This window comes from Bos indicus, chromosome 23, assembly GCF_029378745.1.
Source record: "Bos indicus isolate NIAB-ARS_2022 breed Sahiwal x Tharparkar chromosome 23, NIAB-ARS_B.indTharparkar_mat_pri_1.0, whole genome shotgun sequence".
Taxonomy (NCBI): domain Eukaryota; kingdom Metazoa; phylum Chordata; class Mammalia; order Artiodactyla; family Bovidae; genus Bos; species Bos indicus.
In genome coordinates, this window is record NC_091782.1 from 35,546,287 (window position 1) to 35,568,902 (window position 22,616).

General features: G+C 42.8%; 1 protein-coding gene across 1 annotated transcript; it reads right to left on the minus strand.

Annotated features, from left to right (window-relative positions):
* Positions 1-1,949: 1,949 nt before the first annotated feature.
* Positions 1,950-22,314, minus strand: NRSN1 (neurensin 1). The gene is made up of 4 exons (XM_019985428.2): positions 22,156-22,314; positions 20,394-20,466; positions 14,919-15,116; positions 1,950-3,601 (listed from the first exon to the last, which is right to left on the minus strand). Exons 3-4 carry the CDS (start codon positions 15,105-15,107, stop codon positions 3,203-3,205), a joined length of 588 nt encoding a protein of 195 aa, XP_019840987.2. The 5' UTR covers positions 15,108-15,116; positions 20,394-20,466; positions 22,156-22,314; the 3' UTR covers positions 1,950-3,202.
* Between the last annotated feature and the right edge of the window lie 302 nt (positions 22,315-22,616).

The window sequence follows — 22,616 nt, forward strand, 5'->3', positions numbered from 1 at the left end:
ACCATATAATAGCACATAGCTTTTTATATATTCACTTCGGAGGGTTCACCACTCATTAAGACACACTCCCTGTACCCAAGCAGCTAATAGTCTAGCTTCTAATGGAAGAAGCAGATATGTAAACAAATCGCTATAATAGAGATAAGTGCCGTAGAATGTGTTTGCACAAAATGCTTGTGCTTGAGGAAGAGACATTAAGTCTGAACCGTGGGGAGAGTAAAAGAGAAAGAGAGAATGAAAGCCAGAGACACAGAGAGAGAGAGAGAGAGAGAGAGAGAGAGAGAGAGAGAGCATGTGTGCAAGAGAGAATGAGAGCCAAAAGACAGAGAGAGCTGGAGGAACAGCTGCATAGAGAGGATGACATTTCTAGAGGCAGAAGAGAATATTGGATGAAAATGCAGCCAGGCTGCCTCTGTCACTTACTAGTTCTCCTTGGACAAGTTATCCTCTCTTTGCCTATTTTCTCCCCTGTATCATGGGCATATGATAGTAGCCCCAATCTCATATGGTTTTTGTGAGGATAAAATGAATTCTGTACAAAATGCTTCAATGGTGCCTCCCACTCAGTATGTATTAGTTCTTCCCAGTGTTGCTGTTGTATCTTGACGTGGTCTTGAAGGAAGGGTTCAACAGTCAGAGACTGGGCAGATGTTATTTCTGGTAAAATAAGCTTGGTGAGTGAAGGCACACTTAGAATGGAGAGTGGTTGAGTATAGCTATTGATAGAACATAGGGTTCCAGGGTAAATGCCAGAATAAAGGTAGAAAGGAGCTGGACCGGATGACAGGAGGCCTTGGAAGCACATGGAATTGCTGCTTACACAATCTCTCATCGTCAGTTTTCCGTCTTGAGGTGCTGTGCACATAGTAAGCAAGACAATTAATGACTTCAGGGAATCTGCAACCTATTGAAGATCACTTGGAGAAGGAAATGGCAACCCACTCCGGTATTCTTGCCTGGGAAACCCCATGGACAGAGGAGCTGGATGGGCTTACAGTCCATGGGATCGCAAGAGTCATGACTTTCTGACTAAACAACACCAGTAACAACAGGGATTCCGTTTAACAGGTGGCATGTAAAGCCAAATCCGGCCTCTCTACCCTGACACCAAATTAAATCTCGGAGACAGAGTTTTGGGTGAAGTAGAAAAGATACAGCTTTATTGCTTTGCCAGGCAAAAGAGACCACAGCAGGTTAAAGCCCTCAAAACTGTGTATCCCACCTTGGCATGCAGGGTGGGGGTGTAGTGAGAAGTTTTATGGTAAGGGTTCAAAGAGGGTGTGATCAGCTCGTGGACATTCTTCTAATGGGTCAGAGATGAGGGAGGAACCGTCAAAAAAACCAGTAGTGCAGCTTTGGGGGCAGGGTCCTGGTTCCTCCTCAGTGAGTGAACATCGCTCAAGTCGCGTCTGACTCTTGGATACGCATAACAACACCTATGAGCTGTTCTGCAGATACTGAAACCTCCACCAGTTGGGAGAATTTAGTGGTGTATTGCCTACAAGCACTAGAGACCAGACTGGAACCAGAAGTATGTATTTTTCATTCTGGAGGCTCTTAAAAGTCAAGTCTCATTCTTGAAGATCCCTTGCTACACATCATAGAAGTCAACATGGAAAACCTCACAGTGTTACCTTGAACAGGTGCCTGGGAGCTTGAATGAGGCTTCTGAGAACACAAGTAAAATGGCATTGCCACAGGCAGCGAAGAACCCAAGTAAACTAGAACAGTTTCTCCCAAACGCGGCCAACGATCCTTGTGAAGGATGCTGATCTGCCGCATGTTTGATGCTGGATGATGCAAAAGAAACCATGTGCACGAGAGCACTAATTGCTTCGTTTATTCTTCCACTTCCCCAGGGGACCTGCAGAGCTCACTCAGCCTCAGAATGGAAAATCACACGTTGGAGAGAAAACAGCCACACCGAAGGAATGACAAGGCAATTCGGGTTCTGCTCGTTCACATGTTTTATTTATCCAGTGAAGGAAGGAAAAAACAAAAAGACAGAATTCGAAGGTGGCACAGGTTCTGAGAGGGTCTCAAGCTCACGTGTTCTGTTTTCCTCAGTCTAATTTAAATCCACAGACTAAACAGAAGTGCAAAGGGATGAGATGAACACTTTACAGGAGAAGAAAGTGCCTTTTTCGAGAAAGAAAACCCTCTTAAGGTTTATATCTACTCAGGGGGTTTCTTAGTGGAGGATGGCTTACTTTTGTCTCTATAAAAATATGACAGCATTGTATAAACTGCTGGGGCTGGATATTTAGGAGTAGGTGGCATGAGGATCCTGACTTGGCAAGTTTCTGGGAGTCCAGATCTGAAAGAATCCCACTGTGGCGAGACCACAGGAGCGCTGTAAACATCCTTGGTCATGGACACACAACGACACACGGCAAAACGAGACATCACAGACCAGGACCCCCATTCTACAGACGGGGAAACTGAGGCCTGGGAGGTTAGGTGCTTTCCCCAAGACCATGCAGCTAGTGAGTAACAGGAACTCAAATTTCTTGACTTTTACTTCAGTGCTTTTGGTCACTGCATAGATTCTCCTAATAGTAATTTCTTTCCCAAGACTCTAAAGTTGGCAATTTGAGCTCTTTAAGTGGAAAAAACTGGAGAAAACAAAACAAAGAAAGAAAGGTTTGTGGAGAATTCTGAAAAGTTTGTTTCTGATCTTAAGGACTCATATTACGTTAGAGCTAAAAGACCGAGGTTGGGGTCAAAATCAGGGAATTTGATTTTTCTATGAACACACACGACAATATCTTACATGTAGTGAGACCAGGAATAGAAGGCAGCACCACACAGGAAAGGTTAGAAAATTAGAAAAAACAACACAAGAAAGTAAAATGGACCACGTTAGCCATTGGTAGGCTGGTCTGAACTGTTGAGTGCTTTCCAAGAACACGGAAAATGTCACAAAGTCACACTGTATGAGAGAGGAGGTCCAGAGAACTCCTGGTGGGCACCCAGCCGCACCTCTTTAGGCAGCTGGGTGCATGTGCCCACGCTGACCCACTGCGTCAAGCGTCCCCAGGGCCACTGAATGGAATGAGCCTAAGCTCAGTCACCACTCTGCCCACTGCCCAGCACAGCTCTGGGGCAGATCAATGCCAAAGCCTTGTCATCTCCCAAACTGGCCTGTTCCCTTGCAACACTGGGTGTGAATTAGAGAGGGGAGGGTTGGGTGGAAAAGATTTCAGGTTGCCGCTAAGGGCTGGACATTGTGAACCCTGGACAAAGTGACCGGTATCTTTGTTTCTCCCGGGCCCGGAGCTCTTGTAATGGGCTGAGTGTGGGCCTTGATGTCTGCGATTCGCTCTTTAAACCTTTGCTGAAGGAATTTCTCTTCTTTGGAGTAGCTTTTTGCAGACACCGACATCAGCAGGCACCCTGCCATGGACGTGCCCCCGATGCAGAAGAGGACGGCGCCCGCCAGCTTGCACATGTCAAGGGCTCCGTTAAACTGGACAGCGTGCGTGTCCACCACCACGAAATTGGCCTCGCCAAAGGCTTCGATTTTGGGGGGCACAAGAAATCCCACTGCCAGGACAGTCAATCCGAGAATCACGAAGACTGTGCCCGAGATGAGTCCGACCTAGAGAAAGACACAAACAAGATAGAGTGAATGTGGTACTTCAGCTCCCTAGGGCAGGGCAGGTCTTGTTTAAAAGGAGAGATTTTTCCCAGTTGGAAGCCTACATAATTTTCTTTTTAAAAAAGAAGGTGAAAGGAGGACTTTTCTGATTTTGATACCAGCCAGGTGCTGCATCACTGACTTGATTTTTCCTTCGAGTTTTCTGTTTGTCTGATGCTCTGCAATTGGCAAAGTCCCTTTGGCTTATGTTGTCTCATTTGGTCTTGAGCAAGAGAAAAACAGCCCCATACCTAAGAGCTGGCATCACTCTATCCGCCAGAAGCTGGCCTGGGACCCCCATGGGTGCCATGTTGTTCTGTTGGCACAATCAACCTCACAGAACCTCAACATCAGACAAGCTCATTCTGTACTCATGACGAAGTGAGACAAACTAAAACCACTTCATAATTTTGTCTAAGCACAGACAAAAACAAGGTCATTTACAAACCAGAAAATACTATGTTCTTCCCACCCTGCATAATATAAATGACTGTTGATTCTTTACCAATTACAGTTTTATTTAGTCTCACTCTAGTCTGCCATGGAGAAGGAAATGGCAACCCACTCCAGTATTCTTGCCTGGAGAATCCCAGGGACAGAGGAGCCTGGTGGGCTGCTGTCTATGGGGTCGCACAGAGTTGGACACGACTGAAGCAACTTAGCAGCAGTCTGCCCTTGGGATAGATAAGATTTATTATCTTATACCTAATCATAGAATTGTCCCTGATAATCCAAAGTAAACTCTGGCTCCTGTAGACTCTTCAGTCCCCCACGCCTATCCCACCCTCCTCAAATCACCCAACCAAAGCCCACACCCTATAATCCTTTCTCACATTCTCTTATTGAAATGCCCTTTGGTGTCATTTTCTCTCACTGTGATGAGCAATACACTCAACTTGTTCAACACAGAAGTGTGTTCCTGGTGATTTTGGCTGGAGGCCATTGACAGTGTGGAACAACTCTCCCTTTCTCCAAGTTGGTGGAGAAAGAACCATGATTACCAGTTAAAGGCAAGGGAATGTAGCCTCATGGAGGGTAGGTCACTGCCCCAAGGAGGGACAGGGAGGACAGGTAGTAAGTAGCACAGGATGGGCTAGAAGCCACAGGTCAGACCCCTAGGCCAGTGTTCTTTCTTCTCTAATATGTAGCTGTTTGGACTTTACTTGTGCAGAGGTTGAGAAACATAAAGAGCAGCAGATGGAGATGAAACTGCATTAGCTCAAGTTCCAATAAAATGTAACCCACTGAAGATGGAGAGTGATATACCATTTGGTGGTTTAAGCTCAGAGGTTTGGAATGAACAGACTCAGGCTTGGATTCCAGCACTGCCAACTAGTACTTGAATCATAGAAGGAAAGCTACTTAAACACTCTCATTAACTTTCCCATTTATAAAATGATAAATGATAATAGTACCTACCTCATAAAGTTGTGAGGACTAAAGGAGACCATGCATGAAAGCTTTCAGCCCTGGGCCTGGCTAAGTCACGCATTGCAATAAGTAGCTATTACTACTATTATTTGGAAATGTGCCTCTTGTAAAATTATGCTACATTGGCAAGAGCATTGCAACAATCTGTCAGTACTTGGGATAAAGAACAGCTAATATAGCTTATTTTTTAAACACATTTTTCATTTCCTCCTGTTCCTAATTGCTTTTAGTTAGAATAACAAGGTTGGAAAAATAACCAAATGCATAACACCATTTAATCTTGAACATCTAAAGTATATTTATCTAACTTACTTATTGTAATTCAAGGAAATACACCTTATTAGATACTTCTTTAGTAGAAAGTTGGGATAACAGAAAGAAAACATTCGCAAATCCATCACTCTAACAAAGAGGGGAGGAGAGCTAATGTTAGTGAGCACTGATCATGACCCAGGCACTGTGATTTTCACTTAATCCTCACTAGCGTCTCATGAGATGTAGATATTTTTATCCCTATTTCACCTATGAGAAACTGAGGTTTATAGGGTTGAAGAAACATAGTTCAAGGTCCCCTGATTAAGCAGGTGGTGTGACGACTCTGCCAGCTCTGTGTGACTTCCAAGCCCCAGTTCCCACCTTCATTCTTCCATGAGACTTCACCAAATTGATATTTTGTACATTGCCTTTACTATTTTTTAAAAAATTACAATAGAGTTTGTCACCATATATAAACAAATTTCCATTATGTAATGTTGTAAAGAAACTGAAAAAGAAGAGTCAGTCATCTGAAAAAAAGTATTCTACATAAGATAAAGTATTGCAGGAAAAAATTGGGTTGTAAAATATCATATTTTGGATGGCTTTCTACATTTTTCCAAGAATGGTGGCAAATCAATTCACCTTCAAAGACTAACCGTTATTTATAATGTTTAAAAAATGACTCATGTTGGAAAATTCAGAATGCCCAAACTAAATTAACTTAAATATCCATGGTGACATGCTTCGTATGTCACTAAATTACCTCCCTCCTCAAGAACTGGCACTAATTCTCCAAAATTGAGGGCAGCAAAAACGTATCCATCTTCGTTTCTAAGGTTCTTAAGGGCAAGGGAGGCCAGGGTGCTCCGTCTTCTATTTCTGTCCTGTCTCTCTGTAGCAGTCAGTCTAGTCTTGCGCCCAATAAATATTCCTGACGGACTAACTTAAACCACCAGACTGCTGAACTTGGAGCCAGGTGATTGATTCTCAGAGAAGTTTGCTCCTCAACTGAGCAGTGTTTTATAGATTAAAATCCACTCTTGGAATATCAGTCAGAAGCTAAAAGGCAAACGATGCCTTGCAGATGGCAGAACTGCTCACTTCAAGAACTGGAAAGTGGCTGGCCTCCCTGAGTCTTGCCCCTGTCCCTGTTATATCAGAGGATTGGAGAGAGAGGCTTGCCATCCGTGGAGGGGAGCATGACTTAATGAATAGTACGTAATCCCCAGGATTCTGAGGGTGCCACCCGTGCAAGTCTAATGAGGATCTCCAAAAGAGGTGCCCAGAGAGTGACTCCAAACCTGTTCAAACACATCAGGAAGAGCTTGGGGTGGTAGGCATGAAGGAGGAACACTGAGAATACTTCACAGAGAGCGTCATGGTAGTGAGGAGGGATACTGAGATATATCAGTGTAATCCTGGTGCCATCTAAGCGTACTGAATGGAATAAGAACTTTGGAGTGAGGCCATACAGGATCAAAAAATTTGTCTCTGGACATGGCTCTGACTTGAAGTAGTTCTAGGTCTAAGAGAAAAGAGGTTCTATTAAATAAAGTTTAAGAAAGGCAACACAGGCTTTTCTCTTAAAGGTTCTAAGAGAGTAAACAGTGGAAATAGTGTCAGACTTTATTGTTTTGGGCTCCAAAATCACTGCAGATGGTGGCTGCAGCCATGAAATTAAAAGACGCTTACTCCTTGGAAGAAAAGTTATGACCAACATAGATGGCATATTGAAAAGCAGAGACATTACTTTGCCGACAAAAGTCCGTCTAGTCAAGGCTATGGTTTTTCCAGTGGTCATGTATGGATGTGAGAGTTGGACTGTGAAGAAAGTTGAGCGCTGAAGAATTGATGCTTTTGAACTGTGGTGTTGGAGAAGACTCTTGAGAGTCCCTTGGACTGCAAGGAGATCCAACCAGTCCATTCTAAAGGAGATCAGCCCTGGGTGTTCTTTGGAAGGACTGATGCTAAAGCTGAAACTCCAGTACTTTGGCCACCTCATGCGAAGAGTTAATTCATTGGAAAAGACTCTGATGCTGGGAGGGATTGGGGGCAGGAGGAGAAGGGGACAGCAGAGGATGAGATGGCTGGATGGCATCACTGACTTGATGGACGTGAGTTTGAGTGAACTCCGGGAGATGGTGATGGACAGGGAGGCCTGGCATGCTGCGACTCATGGGGTAGCAAAGAGTCAGACACGACTGAGCGACTGAACTGAACTGAAGACAGTAAACCAGCTCTGTTTGGGGTCATGCAAAAGTCTTGCAGGGCTGCTGGGAGAGGGGCTGCCCAGAGTAGCTGGGTGCTGTGGGATGGTTAAATCAACACCCCTAGTGAGAGAGAAGGGCCTCTCCAGGTGATGACACGCTGACTGTAGAGACAGCAGCAAGGGCAGTTTTCCCTGGAGAAGGAAATGGCAACCCATCCAGTATTCTAGCCTGGGAAATCCCATGCACAGAGGAGCCTGGCGGGCTATAGTCTATGAGGTCACAAAGAGTCGGACTTGACTGAGCGACTATACACAAGGGCAGTTTTTGTGCTGTGACTTCTGATGACTCTGTTGACTCTGGGGTGGAGCAGTGAAAACCCAGTATCTGCTGCTGGAAAGGAGGACTGGACAGGGAAGAGAGCTCGGATTCCAGAAATTCTGCTGCTGGGGGCCATGAGCCAGAAACTGCTGTTATTTTGACTAACGTCCCCTTCGTTATTCCGTCTGCGAGCTGATGAGATCTGAAAATGCAGTTTACTCCAAGAAGCAGAGCTGGCAGCAGGAGCAAGGCAGCTGTTCTGGCAGAGAGGAGGCAGTCATGACTGTTGGAAGCCAGAACCAGCATGGCAGGGAAGAGCAGCCTGTGGGGGGAAATTGCTGGATGGAGCTAAATGTGAAAGGAGCCATCTGGATTTGAGGTAAAATCCAGAAGAAGCATAGCAAGAGTGGAGACGGGCCTTCCTTCATCCTCCTCTGCTCTGAGGGCTGCGGCTGACCTCTCCTTAGCAGCACCTGAGCTCAGAGTGGTGTCCCCTCCCAGACTGATGGCAGATTCTAACTCATCTGGCCTGACCCTCTTGTAGGGACACTGAGCTTTACAAAGCAATGACCGATGCCAGGCTGGGATCCAGATCCTTCCATGTAGGCCTCACCTGGTACAGTTTCCACAGCCCTCCTGGGCTCCTCTAGCTATGTCCCTCCGGCCAGTTAGCACATTCGATCACTTCCATCTTCAAAAGCTATTCCAGAACCCTGCATTCCCCTCTAGCTACTGCTTGAACTCATTCCTACCCTTGGCAGAAAAGCTTAGTCCTCTACCATTGCACTGAAACCGGTTTCTCTGAGGTCACCGATGACCTCCCAATTGTCAAATCCAATTTTTCTTCTCCATGTGTATATCCTATAGTCATTGATTTTCAGCACTCAGGCTTTCTTAAGACCATCACCAGTGGTTTTCCCTGACACATTTCTCTCCTGCGTCCACATCTATATCTTTAACGACTCACTCTAACCTGCTTTGCCAGAAACTCCTAAATTATTGGTGTTCCCCAGGGTCCCAGCCCTGACCCACATTGCTTACTCAATATGTTCTCTCTAGGGTTTAATTTTGTGGCCACAGTTTCAACTCCCACCTATTTACCAATGGCTTCCAAATCTCCAACTCCAGTCTAGATTTCTCTCCCGGTCTGTAGCCCCATATTTATGATAGTCAATGGGAGGATTTACACAAAGATGTCCCAAAGGCTCTTCAAACCCCAAATATTCAAAATGATATTTTCTTCTTTTCTGCTTAATTTTCTCTGCATTCCTGCCATCCATCCATTCACTGAGTCCTTCCTCATGCTGGTAGTCAATGGACAATTAAATCTTATTAATTCTACCTCATAAGATTCTCTTGAATCTTCTCTCTCCATCACCACAGCTGCCCTAATGGTAACAGAGCACTATTAACTCTCGCTCACGTCATTGCAACAGCATTCTGATCGTCCCCCTGGCTAGGCTCATCTTTCTTCATCCATTTTTCACATGCCATCTGAGAAAAATGCTTTTTAGAAAATAATACCACGTGTTTTTTCTTAAGGGGTTTCCTTATTCATTTTAAGCAAGACTTTGAAAAGAAATCCAAGATGTAGGTTTAAATTCTGATTTAGCTTATTCAGAATAAGGGGGGAAACTGGAGAGACTGGAACAGGAGGGAGGGGGTCTAGGGAGATGGTAGAGGTACCAGGATCATTTTCACTTTTACTAAGTCTTGGGAGGAAACAGTCTTGCCTTGTACCTGCCCATTGCTGTTGAACATCCTTTGAAAGTGAAGGGCTCAGTCGTGTCTGACTCTTCGCGACCTCATGGACTAGAGCCTACCACACTCCTCCTTCCATGGGATTTTCCAGGCAAGAGCACTGGAGTGGGTTGCCATTTCCTTCTCCAGAGGATCTTCCCAACCCAGGGATCGAACCCGGGTCTCCCGCATTGTAGGCAGACGCTTTACCGTCTGAGCCACATCCTTTGGGAAATTTCTAATATCAGCTGAGAAGGAGGAGGATAATCCTAGGGTGAGGAAAGAACGATTGGGGTGAGAAGACTGCTTCCATTAGTTCACACCTGCTGTACTTTGGCTGTTTGCTGCACAGTGATAGTGGCAGCAATCTTAGTCAAGGTCAGGTGCAAGGATGAAAAAGAAAAATTCCACGCCAGCCTGTTAGGTTCTTGGCCAGAAGCAGTGGGTAGATGGGACCGTGTCACACAGGTTTTTGCAGACAGCAGCAGTTGCAGGCACTGGGGAGGTTAGCAGTGCCAGAGGCAGTCACGCAGGCATCTAGAATGTGAGGCACAGAGAATGTGTATAACACTGTGTGTGTGTGTGGTGTGGTGGTGGTGCGGTGAGGCTGTTTGTTCCTGCTTGTGAGACAACCTTCCCAAGACAGTCTTGATTTATTACCTTAGCCTCTCACTGTACTCAATCAAGTTGGAAAGTTCTGGAGACATTTCTACTTCACAGCCTTTCAAAGTCTCTGTGATCCAGCTCTTGTTACAGTGGATTGTAACAATCTCCGTACACAACCATCTTCCTTATTTGACTGTGAACTCTGTCAGGTCAAGGCTATACCTTATTCACAAGCAAAGAAGTGTCATGTTCACAACTGAACCCAGAGCCTTGTGCATGGTGGACAGATAAGTATTTGTTTTTTTAAAAAAAGAACAGCATTGTGGGAACAAGGTTATGTCGATCCACGGATGGAGCAAAGTTTCTTAAGTGTTAGACTCTTTGGGACCCCATGGACTGTATGGACTGTAGCCTTCCAGGCTCCTCTGTCCATGGAATTCTCCAGGCAAGAATACTGGAATGGGTTGCCATTTCCTTCTCCAGGGGATCTTCCCGATCCAGGGACTGAACCCGCCTCTTCCTGCCTTGTGGGCAGATTCTTTACCATCCGAGCCACCAGAGAAGTCCCATAAAGTTTCTAACTCAGGCCCGACTGATTCCACTCTCCATTCTCATTAAGCCCCCTCGCATTGCTGCCCACACTAAGGAGCTGGCTCAGCAGCAGAGCCCTGCTGGGGCTCTGTGAGTGTGGCCCCAGTGAGAGACCCCTGTGGCCTTAGCAACGCTATAGTGGAAGAGAGGTCGGGGGAGCCCACATCTTGAACTATTTACAAGATGCAGTTTGAAAAAAAAAAAAAACATAAAAAAGAATCATAATGGAAACATGCATAATCAGTGCCTTTCTCTGTGTTGATACAAAGTGCTTCATACATTCACTGGTAAGAGTTCCCTTATATTCCCTAGGAGGCAACCCAGGAGTGGCTGGTGTATTCCCTTGGTAGAGATGAGGTCTCTAAGACACTCCATTCTTGGGTATTTCTGGTTGACTGTAAGCTTCTCAAAGCCCCACCTAGGGTTTTATGATTAGGATGTAAGTTTAGGATTTAGATTTTGCTGGCATATAACCTCTATGATGCCATGGATGTTTGCTCGGCTTTATTCTCTGAACTAGGTCCAGTACAACAGGGAACAAATACCTTTGGATCTTGTTTGTATAAAACAGAAGAGAGAAAACACTGAAATCTGAATTCTGGGGTTGGTAATTTACTGAGAGTTCTTTATTGTAAATCCATACCCGTATATTATTTGATGGATTTATAGCTTCACAAATCGTATAGCCACTAGTGTTTTGGAACCACCAGCATTTGCAATATTCTGTATGTCAGAGGCATTTTAGGCTCTTGGCACAACAGACCTGTCAGGCAAATATTTGTTTTTTTGACACATAGAGAAGCAACCACCCACTTATCTGGGTAAATACAAGATGTGCCAAGCTTGGCTGTGTATTTCACTGGTCCAGGCCAGTACCAATTCCTCAGAGGTAACACTTGTACAGAATAAAAAGGCTGGCTTGACCAATTCTAATACAGGGAACCTGCCAGTAGTAAGATTTTGAATCAACAGAGGTCTTGGGTAAACCATAGTAACAACTATATTACCCAATATTTTACTTATTAACTAAGTTTCCAGTTTTATTTCTATTTCAGACCTCAGTGTTCCATATGACATCTGGTAATAGGAGCTAATACATTAAATGCTTATTGAGTACCTCCCAGACATTGTACTAAGCTCTTTTCATATGTTATCTTACTTAACTCTCACAAGTATGTGGTAGGTATTATATGTATCACTGTTAGAGGCTCATTAAGGTCAAGTTTCTCATGTTCGTGCTTAGCCGTGTCCAACTCTTTGTGACCCTATGGACTGTAGCCTGCCAGGTTCCTCTGTCTGTAGGATTTTCCAGGCAAGAATACCAGAGTGGGTTGCCATTTCCTCCTCCAGGGGACATTCCTGACCCAGGGACAAAACCCACATCTCCTGCATTGGCAGGTGGATTCTTTACCACTGAATTACCTGGTATAATAGTTATAGCTATTAAATGAAAAAGTTGAGATTTGAACCCATGTCAGCCGAGGAATGGATGTCTTTGAACTGTGGCACTGGAGAAGACTCTCGAGAGTCCCTTGCACAGCAATAAGCTCAAACCAGTCAATCTTAAGGGAAATCAACCCTGAATACTCATTGGAAGGACTGAAGCTGAAGCTGAAACTCCAGTATTTTGGTCATTGATGTGAACAGCCGATTCACTGAAAAGTCCCTGATGCTGGGAAAGATTGAGGGCAGAAGGAGAAGAAGGCGTCAGAGAATGAGATGGCTGGATGGCATCACCTATACAATGAACATGAACTTGGGCAAACTTCAGGAGATGGTGAGGGACAGGGAGGCCTGGCGTGCTGCAGTCCATGGGGTCACAAAGAGTCAGACGTGACTGGGCGACTGAACAACAGCCGAGGACAGAGTCCATGCTTATAATCGTTACTTTGTTAATTGCCTCTTGTTGAATTCTATTGCCAGTATATTGGAAGGTTATGTCAGTATCAGTGTCTAAATTTCTGTGATATTTTGGGAGAAAGTTGGGGATGATTGGAAATCTCTAAAACGCAGAATTATAGACTGGAGGGAATCTGAGGCATCACCTAAAGCTGAACCTTCTCAGTAGCCCTTCCTACATCCTTGTCCTTTCCCTGATTTATAAATGTTGGAACATCCAATGCCATCTTCTCTTTTATGTCTGTACTCTCTTCTTGGATGACCTTTTCTAGTCTGGTACCTTATATACATTCTATAGGTCAGTGACTCCCAATTCAGGAGCTGAAGACTGGTATATTTAAATGCTTCTGCAGATCCCCACTCGCATGATTAATAGGCACCTCCAATGTGGTGGTGGTGTTTAGTTGCTAAGTCGTATCTGACTTGCCAATGTAGCAACGCCAAAATCAAAGTCTTGACTCATCACCCATCCCACTGCTCTCCTGGTGTTCATCCCAGTGAGTTATAACATCATCCACCAAAGATCTCAGGCTGCAAGTCTTGGAGTCAGGCTTGACTCTTCTTTCTCTTATGTCTAATTCGCCAGTGTGTCTTAACAGCTGGCCTTCAAATTTCATGTTAAATCTGACTACATTTTACCATCTCCGTTAACACCATTCCTAATCTAAGCCACTATTTTCTCTTGCCCCTGGGTACTTCAATAGACTCTTAAATAATTTAGTGAGATCAGCCCTGGGATTTCTTTGGAAGGAATGATGCTAAAGCTGAAACTCCAGTACTTTGGCCACCTCATGCGAAGAGTTGACTCATTGGAAAAGACTCTGATGCTGGGAGGGATTGGGGGCAGGAGGAGAAGGGGACGACAGAGGATGAGATGGCTGGATGGCATCACTGACTCAATGGACGTGAGTCTCAGTGAACTCCGGGAGTTGGTGATGGACAGGGAGGCCTGGCGTGCTGTGATTCATGGGGTCGCAAAGAGTCGGACACAACTGAGCGACTGATCTGATCTGATCTGATCTGATCTTTGTGGTTCTGTAATTTATTTTCTGTGCTATAGCCACAATGATCCTGCTAAAATATTGGTCAGGTCGCATCACTCACCTACTTGAACATTCAGGTGGCTTCTTGTGTCTCTCAAGGGGAAAGCCAAAGTCTTCACAATCACCTCCGAGGCTTCACACAAATCATCTGTGTCCCGTAATTTTTCTGAAATTGTCACCTGTTCTTTCCTCCCTCTCATTCCTCTTCACCCAGACTGGATCTCTTGCTATTTTTCAAACACACCAAACTTGTTCCCATTTCAGAGCTTTTGGATTTGCTATTTTCCCAGCCGAGAATGACCTTCAGCCCATTAATTTTATGGTCTCCTCCCTCAGCGTATCCTGGTATTTGTTCAAAGGTCATCTTCTTCGAAAGGCTTTCTGTGATCAGCATAACTAAATATCAGTTCTCTATCCCTCCCTAGCCTCTTATTCTGATTTAGTTCTCTTCATAGCACTTGCCATATTATTCTTGCTACTTGCAAGACTAATACTTGCTACTTTCTACTATTATTGTGTGGTTTATTTGTTTATGGTATGTTTTCCATGATAGATTGTAAATTTTGTAAGGGCAGGGACTTTTTCTTCTCCCATTTACCGCTTTAATTTTCAGCACTTCGCAACTTTTTGAATGGAGTAGGTGTTCACTAATTCATACTGAATGACTGAATTTCTTGTCCAGCAAGGCTCCTACCTTTCAAGGAAGCTTAAGCTCACAGAACTTTATGACCACATATCTAGTAGAAGTAGGGCAGGTAGACTGACCACTGTATTATGCCTCTGCATTAACTCTCTCCAGTACCCAACTATTTCTTTTAATTATTATTGTAACTTTTAAAATGATACCATCCAAACCTGCAGGGGAGGCTTAAAGCATGTTTTGCCTTTGAACGGCTTTCATAGTTGGTGAATTTATGTGGCACATTAATAACAGTAGCAAAAATAATAATGATGGCGATTATACCTATTTACATTTCACCTGAAAATCAACAACTGTGCTGTGTTTAGAGGCTTTCTTCCCAAGGTTTACAGTCTCCTTTCCTAAGGAAGAAAACTGCACTCAGTATCACCAAGAGGAATGCACATACAGAGTCCCAGACCTCTCAGCTCTCTGCAGCTGAATTACTTACCGTATGAAATGACTTCTCCATTTCCTGAGTTAAACCCATGCTCTTTACTTACCTTCCAGAATACTGAGCTCCACCTGTTGGGTGATCTCTGGATCTGGAAATCATCCTCATACTCCCAGATGGAAGTGGTACAGTCCTCATAAAACTGGTGCAGGTAGGACCGGACTCCGTAGCGCTGGTGCCCAGCCTCGGTAGCAGCCTGTGCCTGCCTGGACCCACAGACGTTGCTGCAAGAACTCATCCTTCTTGGCTGGAATGAAAACATCCACAGGCATCAGCCCGATGAGCTCTGGCCTCAGGATCAAAAGGCATATTAAAGGTAAGAACCAGGTTGAATAATGTCAGCCTAATTGAACAATGCTCTTTTTCTGGGCAGAAAAGATACCTTTAAAGACTTGTCTTTCTTACCCAAGCTGATCTTCTTTACTGAATGCAAAATCACCCCAAACACTCAATGACCAGAACTGGTTCTCCATAAGTGAAACGAGACATTAACAGTGCAGCACACTTGCAAAAATTTAAGCAGGAAGCACGTGAGAAATGCAGCAAGGAAGCTGAGATTTTCAGTTGTCTTGACAAGAAAGCTTCAATCTCTTAGAATCCAGTAGTGTTTACACTTTCATGTTAAAGAATTAGGCAGGCACTCTCACTTGCTACAGATGAAATTTGTCTTGGACTGTCCTCGTCAATGCTTAACCATGTTCCCTTGTGGAAGCTAGATGGTGTTACATAGCAATTTGAAATTCTGCCTTTGGATCTCATGTATCTTCTTCTAACAATTGACAAGGTGTACAGAAGCTTCATTAAAAAGTTGCTGAGCAATTTATGCTTCATACTTTATTCATCACAAATGGCTTGGTCCATAATTAACACCTCACTGACTCTAACTCCAGATATTTCAGGCATTATTTGTTGATCCATCTGATCACATGGGATGCTAGAGCATAATGTAGAGAGTAGACCTACTTTTTACTATTTCCATTTAGTGTCTACTATAAATAAAAATTCACATAACTGTTTAATGAAACTAAGCTCTGGGTAGGTTGTTTAGGATGCTGCCTTCTTCAGATGGAAATTTCAATTTAATTTGATCTAATTTGACCTTAAAGAGAGGCATTTGGTTATTAATACGTGGAAAAAACAAACAAACAAGGAATTACTGAAGGACAGAAATTTTGGTAAGAGAATTCTCATTCTGTTGTTTCTTTGGTTTTCTGATCTCTATATAAGCAGATCAACAGGTAGCTGGAAATGTGAAATACTTTTTTAGATTTTTCAATTATCCTTTAGATGGTTTTCCCTGGGTGGGCACAGTTTAAAATCTAGATGGTTTTCCCTGTCTCAACCTGACAAAGCAAGGAACAACATTCAAAGGTATCTTCCTACTGGACCAGGGTTTCTCAGGGCCTATGTTATATAATACAATAAAAACACACATTAAGTGTTTTCAATTACTTGTCATGAAACCAAAGCAGTATTGTTTATATACAAGAAAAACTTAATCTAAAATTCTAGCAAGTGTTCCTGTGTGGCCACTTAGTTTGGTTGGATATAATCATGGGGCTAAAATCAAAGCTGAACTAAGGGATTCACTGACCCATAGCCACAAAGTGAAACCTGGAGAATAGCTTGCAACTGTGTGCCCTCAGCCACAAGTGGGTTTTGGCTAAAAATTGTAGTCAAGTATAGGAAAATATGGCCCTGATCGTAGAAAAACGGTGCAAACAGGTGTCACTGATGGTGACTGATGACCTCATCTTTATGCGTGTTGGTCAGCGTTATGTTCAGTGCCTGCCTTCCAGTGGCTTCTTCCTGTTTCAGGTCCAATTACCTTCTAAAGAAATCAACCAGGAGGAGAGAGCAGGGAAAGAAATTTTTTTGTGTGTGTGCTTGCTTTTTAACATTTCAAAAGGATATTATTTTGTAATAATATCAAGATTTCAGAGTGCATTTTGCCTGATTAGAGCAATAACATCTAATGGACCAAATTCTTTTGTTAACCTAGATTTCATATTTTAAATACTAGGATGACCTCTTCAGTACCTTTTATTTCATGCTTACACAATGAAGATGATTAATAAGAGCCTATTAGTGATATAGAAGTAGAATAATTTTAGAGGCACTTTCTTCTAAGACATTCTAATAAACTTTCAGTCAAGGGAAGAAGGGATTAGTATTACTAAGTCTGCTTTGTCAGTGAGGAAATTGAGGCATAGAAAAGTTATCTACTAAAGGTTATATGAGTCAGGGAGTAGATGAAAGATGACAAAACAATAAACGGGAGTATGGATTGATTAATAGATTTGCATAATCAGAACCAGCTCATACAAATACATATGTTCAGGTTTTCTATAAAGCAGTAGAGATTTTAACATTAAAAAAGGCCAAAAATAGATATGATAGGTATAAAAAAAGTCCCTCATAACACTAGTAAGGGTTATCTTCCTTTGATGCTGAAGTGGTCCTTTCTCAGGATTTAGCTTTGGTGCAGAGCCTTCCCTGCACAGCTTGTTTCCAGAGCACTAGGTTAAATGTTTCTGCTTCAGAGGATGAGACCCAGCAGTCCAACTTGGCTAAACACGATATGGGTAACATCATAAAAGAGAGAGAAGATGTCATAAAACAAATGCTTTTGAGGCTGAGTGATAGATGGCTCTACTCTAAGTCAGAATGGATTTTCAGTGATGTTAGATACATTTCAGAAGAGAAATCCCAAAGAGTCTTATTCTCTTCTCTGGGCATACAAAGTACAAGGACATGGCTTTGACGGTGACAACCACACAGAGCAGAGAAAGGGCTCTAATGCTGGTTCTTGATTTGCAACTTACTGGTATTGGCATCTTGGGCAAGCTTGGTAACCTCTCTGGGTTATGGTTTCATCATCCTTAAAATAAGATGGCTGGACCTGATGACCTCTAATTCCTTCTAAGTGTAGTTTTTTCAGGATTTGTTCTGTAAATGTATTTACAGAATGAGTTGATTTTTGTTGGGTAAACAACTAGGTTTAGGGATTTCCCTCCTCCTCCCAAGTTCTGAATGATTGGTTGTTAGAGTGGTTTATTATCGTATGCATGAAGCTTCAGTTTAAAAGAGCGTATAAACTACTAGCTAGATTAGTTACTTGGTATTCAAGAGACTGAACAGTTGTGTGTTTGTTTAATGTTATTTCAGTAGAGGTAGTCCCTGGGTTTCATACATCTTTCCAAACATATAACTTGTTGGGATTCACTCTTATGGGAGATGGATCACTTGGTAGAACATGAATTTTAAAATATAACATATTATAGTAGAAATTTTGCACCTACAAAATCTCAACAGAGAGTTATATTCCTCATAGGAAAGTCAGTAACTTTTTGTCCTAGTAACTTTTTGTCCTAGTATAGAAAATGTCACAGTTATACTTGGTTGATTGACACCTCCAATATTATAAAGAGGATACAGAAGACCATTTCACAACATCATTTTAAAAGCTGGGTGATGATTACATGATAAAGTAGGATTGAGAAGAAAGTGATGGTATATGCAAAGGCACTTTAGCTTGTCTTAGCATTTATTTAATGAGTAAGGTTTCATGAAGATTCTGGTTTGTGTTTCGATAGGTATAGTAGTGTCAGCAAAAACAGTAATGTTAAATCTATGGCTGTTGTTAAGTGATGGATCCTGAAGGGGCTCCTTTCTCTAGAGAAAGCTTTAACATCCCAGGAAGTGTATGAATAGGGGAGGTGAGTAAAATATTCTCTGATAGTGTGTTTAAGTGAGTCCTTACGAGTATTCATTTCATTCACATTCTAGAGAAGCCTGCTGCATCCTCACTGCCAGCATGGCCTTCACGATGGAGAACAAGCAACCCTGGTGTCTGGTTACTTGGTCATCTATGGAGTGGGAATAGCCTTCATTCTTCCAAAAGGACTTTCTGGGTGTGGATAAGTGAGGATACATCCATAGTCTTCTTCTTTTTCTTGTATATGGTATCTATCTTAACTGTTGTACATTAAATGGATATTCAATTCTTAGCCACATATCCTACCTATTATATACCAGGGACTCATAGAGACAGAAAAATCATTCCTTAACTGCTCTCACTCCCCAACTCTTCTGAGAGGCTTTCAACAGTGAGCACAATAAATATCAGCCTGCTATCACTCTCTATCCCCTTATCCAGAATTGTTTCTCTTCATAGCACTTGTTATTACCAGTCCTCTGTGATGTGGTTTATCTGATGGTCTGATAGACTGTATACATGATCAACTGAAAACTTCTTGAGGCCAGGGACATTTTTCTATCCTGTTTACCATTTTGAAATTTCTTGGCACAGAGTTCTAGATGAGTTGGTGTGCATGATGGTCTGAGTGGTCCTTGATTTTTCATTCCTCCTTTCCTTTGGTGCTTTTAAAGCACTAGTTATATGCTAGATTATGGGAGACACTGGTTCCAAAGATGAGTGGGGCACACATTTTGCTCTCAGTTGACCCTTGGGCTAGAAGAAGAAACACTTCTGAAGTAGTATGTGCAACGAAATGGGCACTGAAACGAGGTATTTGCAGCAGGAAGAAGTATAAATACTGAGAATCCCTTGAATGACTATTCAGCTAACAAACCCATGCATGTGTTACCATGATCCTGTGTGCCACTACACTAGATATCAGTTCTTGGAAATTTGAATTTCAGTCTAATAGGAGCAGTTACTTTTTATTTTACTTGAAAAATGTTTACAGTCATGAAAATAGAAATAAGGTTTTATGCCTCATGAAGCCTTAAGAATACCAGAGATTTTATATTACTTGTCTTCATGGTCTCCTCGAGAGAAGAGAGGCAGAAAATTGAGGCCCAAAAAGGATGAGTGTTTTCCCATGGCTCTATGTGTGAGTCAGCTGTGAAGCCAGGCACAGACCTTGTTCTTTTTATTCTCTTGGAAAGATCATTCAATTTTTTCATACTGTTTTTCTCTCCCATAAAATCATTCTGAGATAATGAGAGTGAAGTTCTCATTAGAGCCACTTCTGGGCCACAGATGCAAGGTATAGGTACAAAGCTGATTTAGATAATTTATCCAATACCACAGCAAAAGGTCAATTCACTTTAAAGAATCAGTTAGACTCAGAATGGATGCAGGATGGCATGAAAGCCTGCTAACAGCTTTTTACTTTCAAATCAAGCATTCTGGAATTATATAAGCATGAACTTAAAACTTGAAAATGTGTTTCTACTAATGAACGATGGTTCATTCAGAGATACTTCATTGTCCAGGGACAGTGGTAGAGATTGTGGCTCTCCATGTTAATTTTTATTCCTTCTAAGTTAGTAGATTAGCAGTCACTCTTATAATTTTTAAAGGGGGAGGGGAGATAATGATATGCAGTTATCTTATGATCTTTACCTCTTTGAGATGTATTTTTAAGTTAGATAAAATAAAGTCCCAAACCAAAATGAGCAGAGCAAAAGAATCCATATTCACACTAAACTTCTTTATCGATGTGCAGATCACAAGGTGCTTACCAATTTACATGTGACAAAGTTTGAGTCTTACCTTTGAAATTCTCCTCTTCCTCTTCTTGTTGTTTACTCTTTGACCTTTCCTTTTAATGGCTCATTCTTCAAACCTAGTTAAGAATAAAAATCTCTGCAGAATGTGATCCAGATAAAAGTCTAAATTTCATAAGTCATTTTTATAACTTGTAAGGAATCATTTAACATCGACAAAAACATTGACAAAGGACTTCCTGTTCAAGAGCAGAGATCGTTTTTTTCTTTTTAGAAAAGTACAACATATTTTATAACTTTTTAATGGGCTCTCATAAGAGTTTATAAAGGACATAATGTAAATGAAAAGGACTTTGTAAACTATAACACATTATACAAATATATTCTTATTTTGATATAATTCTATTCCATGCAGTCAATAATACCAACTAGACTGACCCACTTGTGTTTTACAAATTCTAAAGAAAAAGATTACTAACTTCCGATAGAGACTCCAGACTTGATCTCTTTGGTGCCTGTTCCATTATAATGTAAAATAATCTTATAGCCATTGTGTTTTCTAATCTATTTACATGCATTTTAGACTTATTAAGGCTCTTCGGATGATTTACTCAAGAGGTCGATTTTTTTACTCCTATATCCATTTTCTTCCTATCATGATCATTTTACTTTTCATCTGCCTAAGAAAAGCAGGTGCCCATGCAAGATTTAATTAAAAAGCCATTGCCAGCTCTAGAGCTATTGGTTTCCTACATTACTCTAGTCATGTGAAAGAAAATAAGAACTGGGACGGTATTTCTCAAGAGGCGTTAAGAATTCTTTCTGATGAACAGTTCCCCATCCATCTTCAGGAGACTCTCAAAGGCTTGAGGTGTGTAAGCATGGCTGAGGCCTGAAAAACTGTTTTCAATATTTTCCTGGTTGACTTTGTATGTACCATGGCCAAACCAACCTTCTTCGAGACATTAGTTTGTCCTGATATTTTATTGTATTTCTGGGTCTGGATAAGTAACAGAAAACAAGTCTGTCTGTCTTTCGTCTGTGCCTCTCTCTCTCATTAAATGATCCTTCTTTTTATCTGTCGTCGTCCTCTCTTCCTTTGGAAAAAATTGACTCCACACATACCCTTCACCAGAGGCTGGCCTGGTCTGGAGCCCAAGGAGCTGTTCAAGGTGCTGAAAATATTTCTGCTACAGAGCCAGGAACCAATTAAGTAAATAAAAGCTGTTCTGCTGTTTTCTTTGAGGTCATCAGCTTTGGTCGGACCCGCACCCAATGCCTCATTCTAACAACACAAAGAAGTAGGTGCTGAGATCATATAAAAAAACTCAAACATCTTTAGATAAGGCGAAGGAGAGGAAAGGGCAAGGAGTGGATACATTCAGCCTGGAAAAGAAATCAATTCAGCTTTGCAAACCCCCAATACATATATTTTTACTCTCATCTAATATTACAACTTTTCTTGTCTCACGGGAAAGAAACTCCTGAGTTCACCCTGTATACCTCCCAAATTCTTACATAACATAAACCACAAACAGCCGAAGAATGGAGTTGGTTACTCCTAATTTGTACGTATTGGTGGATTTTAACATGCATGGATTTCATAGAGATTTGTGCCCATATAATAAATGTAGTCGAATTAGTGTGTGTGTGCGTGCGCGCCTGTGTGTGTGTGTGTGCGTGTGTGTGAAAGACAGAGAATATGAATATTTGTGCATGAGGAGAGAGAAAGGAAAGAAAAAGGAAGGAGAGGGAGAAAGACAAATCGAGCCTAGAAAACCTCACCCCTGGGCTCCGCAAGGCTTTACCTGCCCCCTTGCGATCCCCTGACCCGTGGAGCAAATGCAGCCAGTTAGCCGCAGATCTCTCGCTGGGGTCCCATCGCCACCGCCGCCGCCGCCGCCGCCGCCGCTCCCGCCTCGCCGAACTCAGCCTGCGCGTGATTGACAGCTGGGCGTCCCGCGTGCCCGCGCAGCCGAGGCCCGCGCAGCCGCTGCCGCCGCCGAAGGGGCGCGGATGTGCAGCGAGTGGGCGGGGCCTGGACTGGCCAGCCCTGCTTCCTGCCTGCGTCCCGAGTCTGGTGGTCCCTGGGCCTTCTGGAAGGCGGGGTCCTGTGCCTTGTGCAAGCGCGGGCCCGGGCATCCTCTCTACCTTGTCCAGTGTTCTTCCCCTGCACAGCACCATGAATGGACCTAGCAGGCTTCACACGCGTATTTTTTTTGGTGGTCGGAGAGGCAGACTCACACCACCCCCATTGGTAGAGGCTTTT

Bases quoted from the DNA above. Each gene is read 5' to 3' on its own strand.
- NRSN1 (XM_019985428.2), bottom strand. From the start codon at position 15,107: ATGAGTTCTTGCAGCAACGTCTGTGGGTCCAGGCAGGCACAGGCTGCT. The intron at 3,602-14,918 runs GTAAGTAAAGAG...GTCTTTCTCTAG, and splicing joins GGAGCTCAGTATTCTGGAAG to GTCGGACTCATCTCGGGCAC.